We start from the raw sequence: 21141 nt of genomic DNA on the forward strand, positions 1-21141 counted from the left end.
GAGATATCTACTAGCTAGTACTAAAGGATAAAGAAAAGAATGGGTCAAAAGAAGCAAGAGGATGGAGTAAATAGCAAGAAAATGGAGTAATGCAACTTACAACTTTATTTGAAATCAAATTGTTGAAGTATTTTGTGTATAGGGTTGGAACATAAATATTAACAAGAAAAAAGTGTTTTGTCTAACTTTAGGTGGACCTTATTCATAGCTTACACGTGGTTTATATATATATATATATATATATATATATATATATATATATATATATATATATATATATATATATATATATATATATATATATATATATATATATATATATATATATATATACCACGTGACGTTTTCTTTATTTTTGATAGTTGAAAGTTAGGAATATATGGTTTTCATTATTTCATAGTGAAAGGTCCCATCACAGCTACCTTGGTTTATAATATTGCTGATTTGTTTTTTAGTGTGTTTTGATCGCACGACATATTTTGTGTAAACTAGTCAGCATGCAATTCATGTTTGTTGACTTCATGTTCTTCATATTAATACCATTTTGATTCTTAGGGGAATTGCTGTTGTTGGTTGGTGGTTGTCAAAAATGTGTCACTATCACATGCTGAAGAGAATTTTAATTTAAGATTATTATTATAAGATTTGCTAACAATTTTTTACACGGTAAACTAATAAACTATCAATGTATTTCAATTAAATTCATCTTCAATTGCATCGCATCAATAATTTCATATTATTAATAGTGAATAACTCTATAGTTTACCTTATTAAGTCTAATATAAAAATATTGTTGTGTAAATATTGTGGTCCAAATTATAACATTACCACTAAATCTTATCTTGGTACCTATCGCTTATCTACAGCATACTAAGAGTTGGGTCAAATAAGGAAAGGGGCACATCTCGTTCCACTCACTTGCCTCTTGCTTGTTTAACATTTGCATGTGAATATAATATTATTCAATAATTTTTACTTAATGAATATCAAACTCTTCCGAAGATTAGTTACATGTAGTGAGGAGTACAACTCTTGCTTAACACAGAAAAGGATGTAACAAGTTGATGCAGAACTTGAACTTTTTCATTTGTAGGAGATTTGGTTAATCTACTATACAAACCATTACTAAAAGATTGACCACTTTGCCTACTTTGCCCTTCTACTCAAAACTTTTTTCACTGCAAAAAGGACATTATAGTAACATACTAATTATGATACACTTTTCTTATTTTTGGGTCACATTATACCAATTTAGCCCTTGGTTTGCAACCTATATCACAACAGCTCCATTTATATTGGAGAAGTGCAATTATGTAAATATCTAAATAATTTGTATAGGTTATCTCAATCCATGCCAAATGTTTGCTAACCATTGGTCAGATTAAAAATATAACTTTTCCCTTTTCCCTCCTACCTAAACACTCAACTTTATCTCTGCAACTCTGCTACTTGCTCATTCGTTCCTTTTGCTCAACTCTGCTTTTTCCAAACCGAAGTACTTCCTCTTCCTCAATCTCAGGTTTTCTCTACTCCTTTCTTTGCCTAGATTTCGTTGTATCCTAACGGTTGTCACTTTGTAGCAACTACATTTTAACAGCTATATTTTGACATAGTTCTCTCTTTTATCTTTTTTGCACATACTGCACCAGGAACAATGTCAAGGGCTGCCATACTTATCAAGGATTTGGTGAAAGGCAATCAAGTCTGGAAGATGCAAATAAGGGTTGTTGATTTGTGGGTTGTTAAGGAGAAAACAGGGCAACAACACCTTGAGTGTGTCATTCAGGATGTAAAGGTTTGGTTTTTTCTATACAAACCGTGCTTTAACTCCATTTTACCATGTGAAGTTTATTGTTCATGTAAATAATTAGTCAACATTTGGTTTGTTTGTAACCTGAACAAATGTTAACAGATTTAACAAATTTTGTTTTCATGACCAACTTTTTTTTCCATCTTTGTGTTTGAGGACCATTGTTTGTTCTTGGTTTGTTTGTAACATGAACAACTAAAAGTCTCTCGGTTTCTTTGACATGATATTAAGTTTTTCTGTTTTGTTCTATGTAAACAGATTTGTCAATCTTATGGTTTGTTTGTAACTTCATCTTTACTTACTTTGTTTTTTTTCAACTTATTATTTGTTCATGTGGTCTACATTTAACAAATTTTGTGTTCTACAACATTTTTTTTCCCATTTTTGTTTTTGAGGACCACTGTTTGTCTCTTGGATTGTTTGTAACATGAACAACTAAAAAAGATTGGTCAGTATCTTGGTTTCATAGACACATTATGCAGTTTTTGTGTTTTGATATGTATTTTTTCTTTGAGGACCACTGTTTGTCTCTTGGATTGTTTGTAACATGAACAAGTAAAAAAAGATTGATCAGTATGTTGGTTTCTAAGACACATTATGCAGTTTTTGTGTTTTCATATGTATTTTTTCTTGAATGTCACAGGGTGATCAGATTCACGTAATCACGAGAAGCCGAGACTTCAAAGAGTGGATTGATCAAGTCAAAGAAAATGAAACATATTCTCTTTACAATGGAGAGCCGGTTGTTAATGATGGACCCTTCAAAGTTTGTGCAAACCCACTCAAACTTCTATTCAATGGAGGGACTACCGTGACAAATGTGGCGTTTCCCGAAATACCGCTTCACAAATACAACTTTCAACCTATCGAAAACTTTCTCAAAGGAAGCATCAAGCATGATATGTTATACGGTGAGTATGCAGTATACTTAGTAGGTCGTTTTTCGTTGTGTATGTTCCTTTTTATATAGCTGTTATAGTAAACGGAGAACGGATAGTAATTGTTGTGTATGATCCTAATAATATTTTGCTTGCAGATGTCATAGGTGTTTTACAGGATGTGCTTCGGACGCAAGTGGGAGGAGGTGGTAGGAAGTCCTGCGCTAATATCACTTTGCGTGATATCGAAGGAAATGTTATAGAGGTTGTCTTATGGGGTGATTACTGCAAGCAATTCTTGAGCTACAATACCCCTGGAAAAATGGCTGGCCCTACTATTATCATCTTGACACATGCGTGGTGCAAGCCAAACACAGGTTTAATCAAATATTTGTCTAAACGGTTTTCATTGTTTAGTCACACTTAAGTTTTACTTTTATGTTTCTTTGTTGTGTTTCTTAATATCTACTTCTCCTATTTATACAATTTTCTGGTGTACCAATGCTCTCTAATGCATGGAACGGTTCACGACTTCACATAAACTTGGAACATCCACAAGTGGAAGAATTCAGAGCTAGGTAATACTAACTTTGGTTTAAGTATCATGCTTAATGATTTTTATTGAGAGACAATATTTTGAATGTCAACCTGTCTGCACTTTCAGCTTTGGAGAAAATGAATTATCCAATGCTCCTGATCTTTCCCTGTCCTTAACCTTTGATTCATCCCTTCAATCCTCTAACAAGAATTGGAAGAGCCTCGACGAGGTCAAAAGCATCCGTGATATCGCTGCGTTAGGAAAGGTTTGTCTTTCTTCAGTTATGTTGGATAACAGTCCATATAATACATCATTTTGTAAAAAATCTGTAACATGTTTATGGTTTTACTAGGATTCTTTCGCAACCACTATTGGTACTACCAAATATTTCAAAGCTTCAAAGTTTGGTCTTCCGTATCAAGTATCAATCTGGTTTCGATCAATTCTCTATTGTAGCAATACTTAATGAGGACAATCTTTACAACGTATTTGACAACTACCTCACACCTAATGAGGTACTAAATTCTATTTATGACTTTCATCTTAACGAATTTGATACCGCTAACATAGAAAATATATGTTTAAATTGCATCAGCTAACCTCAAATGCTGTTGGGAAGGAAATTGAAATTGCTGGTCATGCTGAGGACCCAACCCAAACTAATGTATGCCATTTCATTTATAATACATATTACAATTTTTTGTAAAGATTTATCCTAATATCCAAGCATGTTCATATTTTCCCTGTTGCATAACTAGGGAACACAATCTTCTGAACCAACACAATCTGCTCCCATGTCGGTTGCTGCAAACAATTCTGGGAGCCCATCTGCGAGCTCTAGCACGACTCCTGCCAAGAGGGTTGCTGCATCAACCTCTATTAATGATCTCATGTTGTCTCAAGAGCTTACACCTAAGCAATCGACCACTAAAGCCAAGCCTGTCAAGAAGACTAAGCATATAAAGAAGGAGTAATTTGGTGGGTCTAAAGAAGGAGTAATTTCATGTCATATCTATTTTGATGCATAATGTTATTTGACACCCTTTTTGTAAGGAGATTATCCAACTATTAAGTATTTTGTATGTTAATTTGTGTCATTATGCATGTTATATGTTGTACTTTAACTCCTAAACTTATTGTTAGGCCTTTTGTAATGACGATATTCAGTTGCTTCATTATATTTACCAAATTTACTGTCTTAAAAAACCTTTTCCTGATTTGCTTTCATATATCCATTTCATACCAGAGATTTTTATCACCGCTTAAAGGTGATATGCACCTATTAAGATCTATTATGATGTATTGGTTTACTCTGGAAGCCTTTTTCCTACACACAGTATGATGATTGGAGTTCTCTATACTGTATTATCTGGCTTATTGCATTAAAGTCCAAATTTTAGTTGTTAATGTTGAAATATTATATTGTATAAAGGCCAAACGAAAATATTATATTTAAAACTATTTTAGCACAAGATGTGCAAAGATAGAGCCTACTGATATCTTAATTTTAGCAGTTTGAAGTAGACTTTGTTTGCCTCCGTTTTCAACTATGCTGAACCTTTATTCTATGTAACTTATTATGGTTCAACAATATATACATTCTGTTCTTAATAATAATAAACCGTGATTTGTTCAATATGTAATAGCAATATAGGAACTTTTTTGCTTTGCCTCCCATATCTTTGTACTTTTGTATAAGTTAGATGTATTTTACATTGGTAACTGCATCAATACTTAACTTGTCCTTTTTCCTGCTACAGATCTCATTAAAGCATGGACTTTTGACTTTGGCCATAGTTTTGGGAAAAGATTGAGTACAAGGTCACTTCAACCTTAAATGCTAAGGTTAATTCCCCAATGTAAGGTTCACAATTGTTATTTCTTTACCCTGCAGTTATGAGTGACTTTTCAATATCTTTATATCATAAAGATATCTTTATATGAGCACATCTGATGTATCTTTTCATAAAGTACAACTACACTTTACATGCTTTGTCAAAATCAAAACATGTTCCGGCTGCAAATATGTACCTTTGCGCAGAAAAATTTCTTTCTTTTAATATGGAGCAGACTGCTGCAAATTATAGGATGGCACTCTATTTCCAATTTAATCATTACATGCTGTCTCAATCTTGGTAACTTAACTAATGTTAAATTGAACTTTATCATTTTTGGATTTTTCTGTAGGGTAGTTTTGACTTTGCAGCTTAAGTATCACATTGATTTGGTAGTCATATAATCGGTTTTGTAGAATAGTTCTTATAACACAACAAGCCAAACTAATTGAATCAGATTTGGTCTTTTCTAAAATTTACTAAAAATCTAATCTCAACAAATATTTTAAGTCAAAAAATTGGAATCTCTGGATGTTTTCATAACCTTCCCCACACATGAATCTACTAACTATAAAGTCATAACAATAAAATAAATAATAGAAACAATGGACTTGCCTTGGATAATATTGCATTTGATTCTTACAGTTGATGGTTGACAATATTACCTCTGTAAAAAGGCGAGCTTCTTCTGTCTTAAGTCACCTGCTTTGCATTTTGAATGAAAAATACGTTGGAACTACCTAATAATTTGCAGTTGGTTGGTTACTCATTTATATTTGGTTGGTGTGTATTCATATTGGTAAGCAACCAAATATACTAGATTGCAATAAATGCATAAGCAACCAAATGCAAGATTAATTTTAGTTACTTAGATTATAACATTCATGATAAATTACACATAATTACTTAGATTAAAAGATTAATTTTAGTTACTTAGATTAAAACATTAATTATCTGTTACTTAGAGGTATAAAGCATGAGCTGTCAAAGAATGTCTTTTAGGAAGCATTTGAATTAGCTTATTTTAAACTTAATATTTAAATTTCCTATGTGTTTTTTTTTTTTTACTTCATTGAATTCGTGTAGAAACCTTTTGTGCAGCCGGTAGGCAGTTCTGCCGTGTATGTAGCAGACTGCTTTTGTGCATAGCCTGACAGTCTACAAACTTATCATCATTACTCCCAGCTCTTAAAAATTAACTATACTAACCTATTACTTGAAGGAGATTTTCATGTAAATTGAACAAAGGGCTGAATAGGGTAGTCTTTTAAACGAGAACTGCCAGACTCCCATTACACTCTTGAACTAACCTAAACTACAGGGTATGAATAATAAAAATATGTATTATATAACTCATGCTACACTTTTGTTATATGAAGTATACTTGGAAGATATATGCTACACTTTTATTTACTAACATCGTTTTATTATTAAAAACAAATAATTACTAACATCATTTTATTATTAAAAACAAATAATGAGATGACCAGATTTTATACCTTAGAGAACATGATTCTGCTTCTGATTTAGGAATGTATTATTGCGAAGAGATTTACCTTCTTTGTTGCTGTGTTCAAAGAAACTTCTGCAATTAACAAAGATACTTCTGGAAGTAGGTGAGCATGAATAACTTGATAGCTTTAAATACATATAAACACATGTATGGAAGTATAAGAATATGTAAGTTGAACTACATATTCTGTCTAAAAAGTAAAATATGTGTGCAATTATTGAAGGATTGCTGCTTTACCATGTATGCATATTGAGCAATGCTTAACCATGAATCATGTAAATGTTATTGCAAGACTGAGTCATAAAGTGAAGTTCATGAACAAGTTCTTTAAAGAGTGCATATATCTCCTGACCGATCTATGCAGAGTTGTAGAATAATTGAGAAAACATAGATGGTTGCATTTCACCTAAACCTTCATCTTTGGACAATATTTGTTTGTATATAGAAAACTATTTGCATCTGTGGCTTACTGTGGAAAGACTTAATATAGGATCCATATAGAATGTGGTTGGTTGCACTCATTTATGATGCAACAACTACAATGGCATTTATGTTGGTTGGTTTAGCTTTTAATTTTAGTAGATATGCATTGATATTGAAACTGTCCCATTCATTTAATGCAAAAATAATGTTGGAGTTTCCCATATAATTCCCACAGGTTTAAATGTTTTGTGGGAAAAGTCTCCCTTCTATGTATATTAAGTCACCTGTATAACTAATGTAAATATGAAATATTGGTAGAGTATCATTACAATAGTTAAATGATCTTATTTTTTTACATGATGTAGGGATTAGTTGGTGGGAAATATGGATCGTCTTGACAATCTAACTCCACGCAAAAAAGCAAGATCAAGACGATCAATGATTTTGAAAGAAAATCGTTCTAAACGTCTGAAATATAGTACTCACCCAACGATTGATTTCGAGACCATGCATAATTCTCCAACATGCTTGACACTGAGACAACCATTCTCCGACTTGACTCCGTCATTTCAAAACACTAATTATCAATCACAACCTCCCACCGAGGGTTCAAAACCGAGCCAATCAAGACATGCTTTTAAAAGAAATAGAAGGTGCAGCCAGATAAACTCATTAGGAACAAATTTATTATCAAAGTTTTCGTCAAAGGCTATTGTTACACCTAATGAAGCGCCTTCTCAATCAACCTTGGAAAGTATACAAGAGCATTCGGCTGGTCAGCATAACATAGTCAGTGAACTTGGAAGTTCTTCTAATACACCGACGTTAGTAGCATCTCTGTAATGCGCAATCTAGATCAGTCTGAAGGCTTGTGCAATGGTACACGACTCACTGTAACCAGGCTTGCTTCTCATGTCATTGAAGCTAAGATTATTTCTGGAAAAAATATTGGTAACATCATTTATATTCCTAGAATGTCTTTGTCCCCCTCACAATCACCATGGCCATTTAAATTGGTGAGACGCCAATTCCCTATTATAGTTTCCTTTGCCATGACAATTAATAAGTCTCAAGGGAAATCTCTGGACAATGTTGGTTTATATTTGCCAAAAGATGTTTTTAGTCATGGTCAGTTATACGTGGCTATCTCTAGAGTTAAATCAAAAAAGGGATTAAAGATTCTTATTTTAGTAAGTTTCTTTTGCTAAACCTATTTTACCATTCCATGAAAAGTATTTATTAAATCATTTTTGTACTGTACCATTGACATTTCTCTTTATATTGTGTCGAATTTTCAGGTTCAAGCCTCCACTTTATTTTGAAGATTCACATTACAACTCTATAGAATATTATAATCTTTTGTAACAATATTTTATATATTATTTTGATACAATCTAATTTTAATGACATTAATATGGGTTTATAATCTATAAATGTTGACATTTTATTTATTGCTATTGTATAATCAAATAGTTATTATTGCAAGAATCTCGAATAACAATTTTCTTTAACAATGGATATATAAACAAAATTCTATTACAGAATGGACATATAAACAAATTCCTATTACCCGTGCGGCAGCACGGGTGTCTTACTAGTATATCAATTGTATTATTTGAATTTTGAAGTATGAATTTTTTTCCGAATAATATATATTCAAATGCAAGTAATTTTCTAATCTTATGAAATTCCATGTCAATATATTTAATTTAGGTGAAATACAGTTAATTATTTGTCAAATAAACAACACACTACTTATCACAATTTAACTAACTTTCACATTTTCCTGAATAATACATGTTAAAATTAGGGATCGCATACAAATATGTTCATCGCATTTAGGTATCTTCTATAAAAATCTGAAGAAGAAAAAAAACATGACAAGTATAGTTGAGGGTACAAGCCTAAAACTTTGGCCTGTCCTACGTAAAATTTAGGGCAGAGCAAGACGGACTTGCAGGTACTACACTTTTTAAACCTAAAAATTACATAAAAATCATGTTAATGTCCGCGTCCGCAAAAAATCAAAAAAAAATAAATTTGAACGAGATGAGACGGACATATTAAAAGATGCGAGACTAAAACTTTGGTCCGTCCTACAAAAAAGTACAGACAAAACGAACATGTCAAATAAATTAAGCCTGTTTTGTCACCTCTAATTCAAATGCAAGCAACTCTTTCATTTTGTGAAACTTTACTTGAATATGTTTGCTTCTTGTGTTATACAACTAATTAAACAAAATTATAAAATTGAATCATCAATCACTAGTTAATTAATTATTGACACATAGAATATTTGATTTCATAATAATTAATTACTTTTTTATTAATATTTTAGTTAATTATTGAAACAATTAGAATATTTATTGGAATAATTTATTTGATGAATCAAATGGCTAATAATTTTTTTTTGTAAGCAAGATATATTAATAACGGAGAACTAAGGGTTCTCCAACCCAATTACACAAGAAACGGGATAACCCGAACAAAAAAAGGAAAATTACAACCAAATATACTTATGAGAGAAAAAGAAGCGGATCTTTTAGAAACTCATAAAACGAATAATTGGAGTAAGTAATTTTCCCGCAAAAAGACCATTTCCAAATCATATACTTTATATTCCACACCATGTCGTTAAAATTCCAACCTTCGCCACGGAAGCACACACCATTTCGGACCAACCATATCGTCCATATAGTAGCTAACCAAACGACATCCGCCTTGCTATTCCTAACCTTTTTATCCCGGAAGAAACAATGCCACTCCATAAAATTCGGCAAGCACCCTTCCTCCACATCCCCCTCTTTTCCCACCCAAAGAGCTATCTCATTCCAAATAGCTTTTACCACCCAACAACCAAAAAAAGAATGGTTTCTACTTTCTATTTCATATCCACAAAAGCAACACTTTAAGTTATCTACCGGTATATTAATTCCTCTATACACCAAGCAATCTTTAGTAGGAATCCTATCAAGAAGAAATCTCCACCCAAACGCCTTGATTTTGAAAGGCACCTCCGCCTTCCAAACAAGCCCAAACACCCCATCATGTTTGTTCGGCGGCCCACTCGGAATGAATTCTCTACCCAAAAAAGAGTAACAAGAAGATACCGAAAAAATACCATCTTCGGATAAAGCCCAAGACACCTCATCTCTCCCCTCCCCCACGCCACCAAATTCGGCCAACACACCTCTCAACCGAACAAGCCCCTCCATAACATTCCACTCCGCCCCCACACTCACGGGAATCCCAAAATCACCCCATGTCCATCTACCCTCAAACCACCCTCCCATGGTAGCAACCGAAACCCCTTTCAATAGCGTAGCCTCATATAAATCCGGAAAGTCGACACACAAAATAAGGCCTCTCCACCATTTGGCTTCCCAAAAAGGCGTGTTATAACCTTTTTTTACCACCCACCTACATCCCTCAACAATAGGATCCCAACAAGAAGTCCTCCCCAATTTCAAAAGGTCCCTCCACCAAAAAGAAGAAAAAGACGAAGAAGATGAAAACGAAGAAATTTTTGAGTCGAACTTACCGTACACCAAGGAAACTAAGTCACCGTACCGAGCTTTTAAAACGCTTAACCATAAAGAATCATGGCCATTCAAAATCCTCCACCTCCACTTCGAAAGAAGAGCATTATTAAACACCGATAAATTTTTTACCCCAATTCCCCCTTTCTCAAAAGGAAGAATCACATTCCTCCAACTAACCCAATGTATCTTCCTCCTCTTCTCCACTTCTCCCCATAAAAAATTACTTTGAATCCTATTAACTTCTTTCACCACTTTCGAAGGCATCTTGTAAAACGGCATCGTAAAAATAGCCAAAGAAGTGAGAATGGACTTCAAAAGCGTAATTCTCCCACCCAAATTTAAGAAACGATGTTTCCAACTTCCTAACCGTTTCTTTAAATTCAACACCAACGGCCTCCAAGTCAACTCCTTTCTAGGATCAAAACCAACCGGGATACCAAGAAAATAAAAATTGCTTTCCTCCACTTTGCAAGAGAGAAAAGAAGCCGCGACTTCCAAAAAAGAGTCCCTAGTATTTATGCCAATTAATTTGCTTTTATGAAAGTTGATACCAAGGCCCGACACAATCTCAAAAGCTCTTAACATCCCCTTTATCGCCCTTATTTGCTTCCAAGATCCTTCCCCCACCAAAAGAGTGTCATCCGCAAATTGGAGAATGTCCACCATACAAGTGTTCTTAATTCTAAAGCTCTCGAATTCCCTAATTTCTATAGATTTCCTCACCAACCCCGCGAGACATTCCGCCACCAAAACAAAGAGAAAAGGAGAGAGAGGATCTCCTTGTCTCAAGCCTTTAAAAACACCAAAATCTATCGTAGGACTTCCATTAACAAGCACCGACATGTTACTATTGAAAACCAACAATTCCATCCAACCCATCCATCTCCTACCAAAACTCATTCTCTTCAACAAATACCTCAAAAAACTCCAACTAACTTTGTCATAAGCCTTCTCAAAATCAACTTTAAACATCACACAATTTTTTCTTTCCTTCCTCGCATAATCCACCACCTCATTAGCCACCAACACTCCATCCAAAAGGTATCTACCGGGAACAAAAGCATTTTGACAAGGAGAAATCACCGAATCAAGGACCCATTTTAACCTCCCCGCCAAAAGTTTGGCCACCACTTTGTACATGCAACCGACCAAACATATGGGTCTATAATCATCAAGAGATAGCAGGTTACTATTCTTCGGGATCAAAGACAGAAACGAGGAAGAAATAGCCTCTGAGATTACATTGCCGGAATAGAAGTACTTGAAATAACTCACAAAATCCTCTTTTATGAAATTCCAACATTTCTTAACAAAAAGAAAAGAAAACCCGTCCGGGCCCGGGCATTTATCACCCCCGCAACTCCACACCGCCTCCTTTATCTCCTCTTCAAGAAACGGTTTTTCAAGACTCTTCGCCATCTCCTCATCGATACCCTTGAAATCAACACCTTCCAACAAAGGTCTACTCTCCTCCATCTCCATAAATTTCTCTTTAAAGTGCTTAAAAACCGTTTCCCTCACCTCCTCCACCGTAACCGCCATTCCCTCCTCCGTGACAATAGGTCCCAAGTGATTAAAACTTCTCTTCTCTTTCATTACCTTGTGAAAAAAACCACTATTTGCATCTCCCTCTTTCATCCATTTCAAACTAGATTTTTGTAAGAGCATATTTTCTTTTATTCTCAAGTTTCTCCATATCTTACTAGACGCCTCCCTCCTTAAATCAAGATTAGCCTCAATAAGATCCTCGGAAATGGTCTCCAAACAAACATCGACCGCATTCAAATCCCTAACACCTTCTTCCATGTCCAACTCGTATCTACCGAAGACCTCCCTATTCCACACCTTCAATTTATCCTTCAAAAGCCTAAGCTTTTCTTTAAGAACAAAATCGCCTCTCCCATAAATTTTCATGTTCGCCCACTCTTTCTCCACGAAAGGCAAGTAGGAATCAAAAGAAAACCATTCATTATTGAATCTAAACGATTTTGGACCCCAATTAGAATTATCCACCTCAAGCCATATAGGACAATGATCGGAAATATCCCTCTCTCCAATCAATTGACCGATCACTCCCCATCTACTCACCACATTATCCGCCACAAGGAAACGATCAATTCTACTCATAGATTTTCCATCACCACTGTACCACGAAAAATTCTTCCCCTTACAAGGAACATCCACCAAAAAACTTTTGTTAATGAACTCCGAAAATAATCCCATTTCAAGATTATTCACCACCCCCGTTCTCCCTTTCCTCTCCTTTCTATCTTTAACCGCATTAAAATCCCCTCCTATAATCCACTCCCCGTCAACAAAAGACTCCTTCAATCTTAGAAGCTCATTCCACAATATTCTCTTCTTAACCAAGTCACAAGACGAGTAAACATTCACAACATAATAGCAATCACCCTTCCACAACACTTTAATACCTAAAAAACCCTCTCCTTTGAAGCTATTCACCACCTCCATTTTTCCCGCCTTCCACAAAAACTCTTCGCCACCTCCTCATTCAAAGAAGTAATTTTCGTCTCTTGGATCATAAAAATCTCCGCTTTTCCCCTCCTAATCACCTCATCAATCCTCCTCCTCTTTAACGCACTAACGCCTCCTCTAATATTTAAAGACCCAATAATCATTGCAAACAACTTTTTTTCCCCTTCCTTACCCCCTTTCCTCCATTCTCCAAAATATTTATCCGGCTTTCCAATTTTTTTCTTCCCTCCGCGTCTACCACCCCCAAAGCCACAATAGCCGATAAAATTTTATCGCCACTATCACCATCCAAAAACGCCCATTGTCTTTTATTACTCCTACAAATATCGGACTCCTCATTTTGATGACCATATTGAGTTTTATTATCCACAACCACACCCTTACCCCTTCCTGCTAGCGCCTCCCCTCTGCCAACACCTAAACATTCCAAATTACTCTCCTTTGATTTTTTCACTTCTCCCTTCTTACTTCTACCTACTGCATTGCATTCAGCCAAACATTTTACCTTTAACATTTTTTTCCCTTCTCTGGCAGCTACCACCGGATTCAAACTGCAATTTACAACCGACTCAATTACAGATACTGGATGCAGCACCGCTACATCTCTACCTGGACTATCGACATTTGTCATACCCCAAAATTTGCCCTCCATATTCCATTTACAATGATTCAAAGTTCAAGGTTCAGCTCCAAAGATTACTCACTCAAAAGTCCAGATGATCCACAGTCAACTGATTCAAACCTGAAGGTCAACTATAATCAGAGCATAGTCAAAGCCTCCCAATTTTGGTCAACATCAAGTATGTGAAGCATAACCATCATTTGATCAATAATTGATCATGATTCCATTAATAGAAACTCAGAGATGAACAAATACAAAAAGGTTCAAATTAGGGTTTCTTAAGAGAAAGTCAACCCAACTTTGACTGGGCATAACTTTCACATGGAACATCAAAAATTTCCCACTCAAAGCCTATTTTGAAGGAAATTGGATTCTCTACAACTTTGTCTCTCACAAGCCAAGGCTAGAAATGCTTCATTTGAGAGGTATGGCGCAAAAGATTACAGGTCATTTTCAAGCATCCTTCAAAAGCAGTGTTTTGTCAAAGAGGATATGATCAAGATAAAAGCTCCAAATGAAAAATATGTTCCAAAGTGTCTTGTAGAGGACACTTTGAGGTTTCCAAAAAGTATTAGAACTCCCTCATAGCTTAAAAATTGAGTGAGATATGCTTGATCAAAGTTGGGTGATTTTGGAGGACCAAATGTGAAAAAAGAAGGTTCAAATTGAGAAATTTTGCAAATGGGCCTATGGTTTTATGATATAAACTTGGTCTAAAAGCCATTAGCATGCCCAAAATCATTTTCCACGAAAATTAGCATTATATTTGATTTAATATGATTTTTTATTTCATTTTAATGATTTAATTAAGATTAAAAATCAAATATTTTGGTAAGGAAGATATATTGATTGATTCCAATCAATATTAATGATAAATATATTGCAATTTTCGTGACAATTGGATTGAGAAAGAATAAGTGAGGTTTTGGCCAAAATAAGAAACTTATCATTCAAGAATCAAATCAAATTTCACAAAGTGGCAAGATTGGATTCATGTGAGGTTTTGGGCTATTTTGTTGACCTAATCCATTGCCTGTAAGTATCTGAAGCTATACACATAAACGAGGGTTGGAAAATTAGGGCAGAATAAGAAGCATTTAAGAAGAAAATTCTTCAAGAAAGTCAAATTCGATTTCAAGAATTGAAGGTGTTTCAGAGAGCTTTGGGCGTTGCTATATGTTCCTTGGAGTATTTGGAATCTATTAGGATCATTGCACTACTTCAAAACCCCCAGAACACTCTCCATTTAATCAAGGTATGTTGTTCTGAAAACTCGATCGATCTGAGCAATTCATGCACTTCCATTGGAAATTGATTGCATATATAGGTTAGCTATGATGCCTTGATTGATTCTGGGTTAACGATTTGGAGTTTGGGTGCTTAAAACATAATCGGCCATTGAAGGCCGAACGAAGCTTCTAGGGTTTTATTTGGGGCTTTGCTGTAGACTTAAAATTAAGTGAAATCAACCACATAGTCATGTTCGTATGATCGAGACGAAGAGATTAGGGGTGGTGCGAACGATTTATGTGAATATATGCCCTGTTCGCTATTTTCCAGGCTTGGTAGCTACGAAGGGAAAACGCAGCTATTTCGTAGCAAATTCTCTTAAGAATGTGCAGATTTTTTTGGGACGACGATGATGTGTCCATGTGCTATTGGTGGGTTAAAATCTGCGCGCGCGTTTCCATTTAGGGGCTTGATTATCATATATGTTATGCTGAAAACATTTTGTTAACGCGTGCGCATTACAGTTGGGTTGGCAGAGAGTCACGTATGGGAGTGGAGGGTCGTAGGTTCGAACCCTCCCTCCAAATTGTTTTTTCTGAAAAATGTTGTTTCATGATCCAGTGCCTGCGCTTTTAGGTAGCTTGCCATGGTCCCCCCAGATCTGGCCATTCAACCTCCACCCATTCAAATCCAACGTCCCGGAATTAATCCCTATATTATGAGCCCCCAAACCAACCATGTGGAATCAAAATCATTAATGAACTATTTTAATTAATTCAAATATTTTAGTTAATTACATTTAATATTTATTTGTATAATAATTTATTTTTATAAATAAGTTAATATATATTATAAATGTTAAATTTCTAACTTATTGATTCGTTCCGATTAAATTCATTAGTCGTGATGGGCAATAATTAATTTTCTTAAAGTATTTATTTAATTAAAATATGATTAATTTCTATTTGATTAAATGGTTTCGACTATCTTATTAGTCGCGATGATTAATCTTTCTATTTTCCATACTTCAATTCATTATTCTTTTTAATCAAATCAATCGATTACGAGGGGTAATGATACAAATTAATTATCAAAAATTATAAAAAATACTATTATTCGTTATTAGTGATAATCAAATCAATTGATCAAAATTGGTAACGATACAACTTCAAATCTGTTAACTATGGTAATTGAATCAATCGATTATCGCGGTTAATAGTGTATACTAAAATTAGGGTTGTACGCCCAAACATTCAAAACACACTAAACCACGATACTACGGATTTTCATCCTTTCCAACAAGGCAATCCAAAATGCCTTTCAATTCAAATTCAAAACTACGACAGGCCATTCAAAAAGCCTTCAAACCATATCAACTCTAATGCTAGGGCGTACAACCCTTCCCCGAACTACGTTGACTCTGATTCTCCCTAAGGAGATACGTAGGCACTTGGCAACAAGGCGAGTCCCCTTCCTCCATATTCTAATCTTGTTCAATTATTTGTCTTAACCCTATTAACTGTCTGCCATCTTTCTTTATAAACCTTACAAACCTTTATCTTTGAATGTTAGCCTTTAGGAAAGGGTTGAGGGTGCCTAACACCTTCCCTCGACCTGAATATAGTATCTTACCCTGATCTCTTAACTGCGCAAGGTTTCCTATTCGCCTTGGTAGAATAGGTGGCGACTCTAAACATTAATTTTTTAGGCAGGTTGCTACAGCTGGCGACTCTGCTGGGGACAACTTAATAGTGAATACTATGCTCCTATAGGTTTTAGGTTTTGGCAGGGTTTAGGTTTGGCAAACTTTTTAGGGTTAGGCTAATTTGCCATTTTTATGGTTTGTGTTTTGTTTTATTTTTATTTATTTTTGCCTAAAATTATTTAATTATTTATGTTTATATATTTGCATTTAATTGCGTAAATGTTATGTCATATGCACTGTTGCGTTATTATGTTGTGTTAAACCCTAAGTGTGGGAGTTAACTTTGAGATCAATAGGGGAGTATGAATCGCCTACGAGTCTCATTGATAACTCCACTCGGAATGGGTTGAATATTCAAAAATGTCCAAAACGAGGCTTGACTTTGTTGAGGGCAGGACGGGATATTTGGCTGATCTCTCCGGGAACCTACCCCAAAAATTCGAACCTCATGGATAAAATGAGTTGTTCTAAAATCCGAAGAGACAAAAAGTCTCGGAGGCTACGAACAACCCCATGAGACCTTCTAGAACCCCCCATATAAAAGGTTGACTCCCAAGAGCCGCTACGTCGAACCTATGAACCTGGATTTCTTGAAATATTATGATCTGATTTGCATTTTTGTCTCGTATGATTTGTTTTTGGTTTGTTTGTTGCTAATCTTTGGGTTTGCATGCATCATTCCTCACTTGCATTCTTGCATCATGTCTTATCCAAAAAATAATAATAAGAAGAAAAAAAGATTTTTATTCCATAGATGTGGATAAAGACATAAATTCGAACAAAGCATATCATGCATGGCATGCACATCATTTTCATGGCATTAAGAGAAGATTTCTCTTCTATCTCCAGAGCAAGGGACCATTGGGAAGGATAACCTAACATCCCGACCATATTATCAAACAAGATTTCAGCAAAAGAAATCAATGGACCAGCTAGAGCAGAATCAAGCCGCTCTTCGTGAGGAAGTGGATCAACTGAAGGTTAGCATGGAAGAAGTTAAAGGAGGTATGACTCAAATGCTAGAATTCATGAAGGTCCTCCTGGATAAACAAGAAAAAGCAAAAGAGGTTCAGTCTAGGGATACCCTAGTTCAGGATGAGATCCCCAATGACGAAAACCCGCCGCTAGGATTTGTTTCAGGCTTTGGCCCGGCTAAGGACAAACCTCAGGCTCGCTCTGTTAGGAGAGCTATTCAATTCCAAGAGGAAGGAGAAACCTCCCAAGAAGGATTTGTCCCCACTCTACAAACGAAAGGGACAACCCGCACCGTTCGCATTCCTGCTGACGATGTCCCTAAGGACGAAGATTACCTGGATCTACAATACGGAGTGCAAGAGGTGGACAATACAGACCAAGCACCTCAGACGCAACAGTCTAATCCCGACTCTAGGGAAGACTCCAAGGATAGTGAACAAATCAAGGCGCTGGAAGAAAGACTAAAGGTGGTAGAAGGATACGATGCCTTCGATGTGTATGCCTTCGAAATGAGTTTGGTCTCAGACTTGACTATCCCTCGCAAGTTCAAGATTCCCGATTTCGAGAAATACAAAGGACTCACATGTCCGAGGAATCACTTGCGCATGTATGTGCGGAAAATGGCTGCCTACGCCCACGATCAAAAGCTAATGATACATTTCTTTCAAGAAAGCTTGAGCGGAGCGTCTATTGACTGGTACATGCAACTGGAGAAATCCTATATCAGAAGCTGGAATGATCTTGCTAACACATTCTTGAAGCAATACAAGTACAACCTGGACATGGCACCCAATCGGATGCAATTACAAAACATGTCACAGAAGAAGGATGAATCATTCAAGGAGTATGCCCAAAGGTGGAGGGAAATGGCTTCTCGAGTCCAACCTCCCCTAATGGAAAAAGAACTGGTGGACATATTTATGAGCACCTTGCAAGGACCATACTACGACAAGATGGTCGGAAGCATATCTTCAGGGTTCTCGGACTTGGTAGTCATTGGTGAGAGAATTGAAGATGGAATCAAAAATGGGAAGATACGAGGGGCACCCTCAGGTTCCTATCACACAAAGAAGTCATATGACGGAAAAAAGGAACCCAACACCGTTGGAGCAATCCTGATTAATCAGACACCAACACTACAACAGAAGGATCAGCAAAAACAACAGGGTGGCCGACGCCCCTGGAGGTCCAAGCCAAAATGATCGTTTACCCCATTGCACATGCCTCTGTCTCAAGCTCTGCAACATCTGCTCAGTCAGAACTTGATAACTCTGCTGCCTCCATACTCAGCTCCAGCTAACCCCGCTCCCGGGTACAAGCATCATGCTAGATGCGCTTACCATTCAGACAGTCCTGGTCATGATACAGAGGATTGTGGGCCATTGAAGCACAAGATCCAAGATTTGATTGAAGAAGGGCTCATTGAGTTCGAAGATCCTTGCAAGTCTAATACCATAGGTGGCTAGAAGGAGGATTTCTTAGACCATTAGTTTTGATTTCATTTGCAATTTCTTCCCGTTTGTTTAAACATTAGTCTTACGACATATGCTATGTACTTTTCAAAAAATCATTAATGCATTGCTTACGTTTGTCTTGATTTATTCCTAGTGTTCTCACTATATTTAAAACTGTGTTTTTACTTGGTTTTCTTCTTTGTGATATTCAACTCTTGTTAAAGTCGTGCACCTTTAGAGGGAGAATGACGAAAACGATACCACAATTTCATACACTACGCTTTCGAACAGACTGTGTTGACGATGTACAGGCATTGTTTCAATTCCTAAATAACGGAGATATAAGGATGTTAATCCCTTGTCAACCCCTTTGAGCCTAAAGAAGTAGGAGTTTTCCTTCATATAAAATAAAACCCTTAATATACAACCTGGGGTAGGGTAGCTGCTCAGTTGACTTAATTATTCCAAATTGTTCCTCTGAACATAATCACCGATGGTTCCCCATCATCATCCGGCAGTCAATATCCGCAAAGAAAAAAAGAGAAAGCAATACAAGAGCCTGCTAAGTCAAAACCTATTAAGGAGACTTAGGCAAAATTGGGGCATCCCGCTGACTGTAGTTTTAAAATGAACAGTTCAGGCAAGAGTTAGGGATAACAAAGTCAAAAAGAGGTCATTATATACCTCGACAAAAATATTACAAGGAAAATGACTGCCTTTGCAAATAAACTTTTGGTTTTTGAACCATCATATTACAATTCCCCAAAGTCCTTTGGAACTTAAACGCATGGTTAACTGAGCGTAGGACTGGAGAACATCACGAAGATTGGGATGGGTACAAATAAACTTTGAGCCACAATCCTTTGTTTCTTAAAACCGTGAACCAAGCCACGTTACAACCCTTAAAAGTCCTAACTGAAGCATGGTTAGTTCGAAAGCATACTGTTACCAAAAGGTATCCCGACTCCTTAAGGTCCACTATAACTCTTGAGTTGATATCACTTTCTTACAAAAAAAAACTTTGTTTTACTCAAAAAATGTTTCTAAACTTTCAAGACAGACATATGCATTCGCATCTTATGAATTTCATTATAAAGTACACTTGTCTATGTGTATTCAGATGTTTAAACATCAGGGAGAAGTTGCATGGGGCATGACTAATGGCTAAAAATCCTACTGACTGATGAAGTAGCTTTTAAAAGCTTGTCAAAAGAAGAAACGTCTCTTACGCATGACTGGGATGGCTAATGTGTACACATGGCATAACTCGTCATTATCCCATTTACATGGGGCAATCTAATCAAGATCCATTGGAATCTCTCAAGGACGCTGAATAGCCCATGGGGCAAGTCCATCACCTGGGGGCACATTGCAAAGGTTACTCAGTATCAGATGATGTCAATGCCACTCTCACATCCTTTCCAGGAACCTTTATAGGACATTTCTCAATCTGTCCATATAGTCTTCTCTAAGACATGTTCAAATACTTTTCACCCTTTCTAGGAGCCTTTTTCAGATAGTCTGTTAAGACCCATTTTCTTATCCTCTCTATTTTTCAAACCCTTTCAAACAGTCTTCTCTAAGACATATTCCTTTCCAAGAACCTTTTCTAGGTAGTCTTCTGTAAGACATCTCTTAACTTTTTTCCAGTAAGTCTTTTAAGACATATTCAAACTTCTCTTATGCTTTCAAGAACCTTGTCAAACTTTGTTTAAAGTACAGAGTCTTTTCTAAGACAGTTCACCATCCTTTCTAGGGTGATCTTCTTCAAGATGTTTTTCCTAAGTTTTGTTTAAAACCCCACATTCCTTAAAACAGTATTTGTCCTCTATAGGAATATTTTTGACCCTCTGCACAAACATATCCCTTCGAGCTTTGTTTAAAGCGCATTCTTGTTTAAGACAATTTCCCATTCTTTCCAAGGACCTCTTCAGGTAATCTTGTAGAAAACATCATCTCATGCTGAGTGCTCAGCAAAATTACTGTCCATCGGGCGCAACCGAAACGCAGGACTCATTCTGAAAAGCATCTGCTTCACATTCAAATCAACACTTAGCATCAAGGAGACCTCCAAATTGGCCTAATCAAAGACGATCATTCCTGATAAAGACTCTTGAATG

General features: G+C 36.0%; 1 protein-coding gene and 1 long non-coding RNA gene across 2 annotated transcripts; one reads left to right on the plus strand and one right to left on the minus strand.

The window, feature by feature from the left end:
• The first annotated feature begins 1654 nt into the window (after nt 1–1654).
• Nucleotides 1655–3692, plus strand: LOC131597665 (replication protein A 70 kDa DNA-binding subunit E-like). Its single transcript, XM_058870349.1, has 5 exons — nt 1655–1795; nt 2454–2721; nt 2847–3090; nt 3353–3491; nt 3579–3692. The coding sequence occupies exons 1-5, from the start codon at nt 1655–1657 to the stop codon at nt 3690–3692; spliced, it is 906 nt and encodes a 301-aa protein (XP_058726332.1).
• A 99-nt stretch (nt 3693–3791) lies between these two features.
• On the minus strand, nt 3792–7002 carry LOC131599481 (uncharacterized). The gene is made up of 3 exons (XR_009282798.1): nt 6812–7002; nt 6561–6646; nt 3792–4165 (listed from the first exon to the last, which is right to left on the minus strand). It is a non-coding gene; the product is annotated as an uncharacterized LOC131599481 (long non-coding RNA).
• Between the last annotated feature and the right edge of the window lie 14139 nt (nt 7003–21141).

This window comes from Vicia villosa, linkage group LG4 (assembly GCF_029867415.1).
Source record: "Vicia villosa cultivar HV-30 ecotype Madison, WI linkage group LG4, Vvil1.0, whole genome shotgun sequence".
Classification (NCBI taxonomy): Eukaryota; Viridiplantae; Streptophyta; class Magnoliopsida; order Fabales; family Fabaceae; genus Vicia; species Vicia villosa.

Excerpts from the sequence above, each read along its gene's own strand:
- LOC131597665 (XM_058870349.1), top strand. The coding sequence starts at position 1,655 with ATGTCAAGGGCTGCCATACTTATCAAGGATTTGGTGAAAGGCAATCAA. Across the intron at positions 1,796-2,453 it reads GTGTCATTCAGGATGTAAAG|GGTGATCAGATTCACGTAAT; the intron begins GTTTGGTTTTTT and ends TGAATGTCACAG. Across the intron at positions 3,492-3,578 it reads ATATCGCTGCGTTAGGAAAG|GATTCTTTCGCAACCACTAT; the intron begins GTTTGTCTTTCT and ends TGGTTTTACTAG.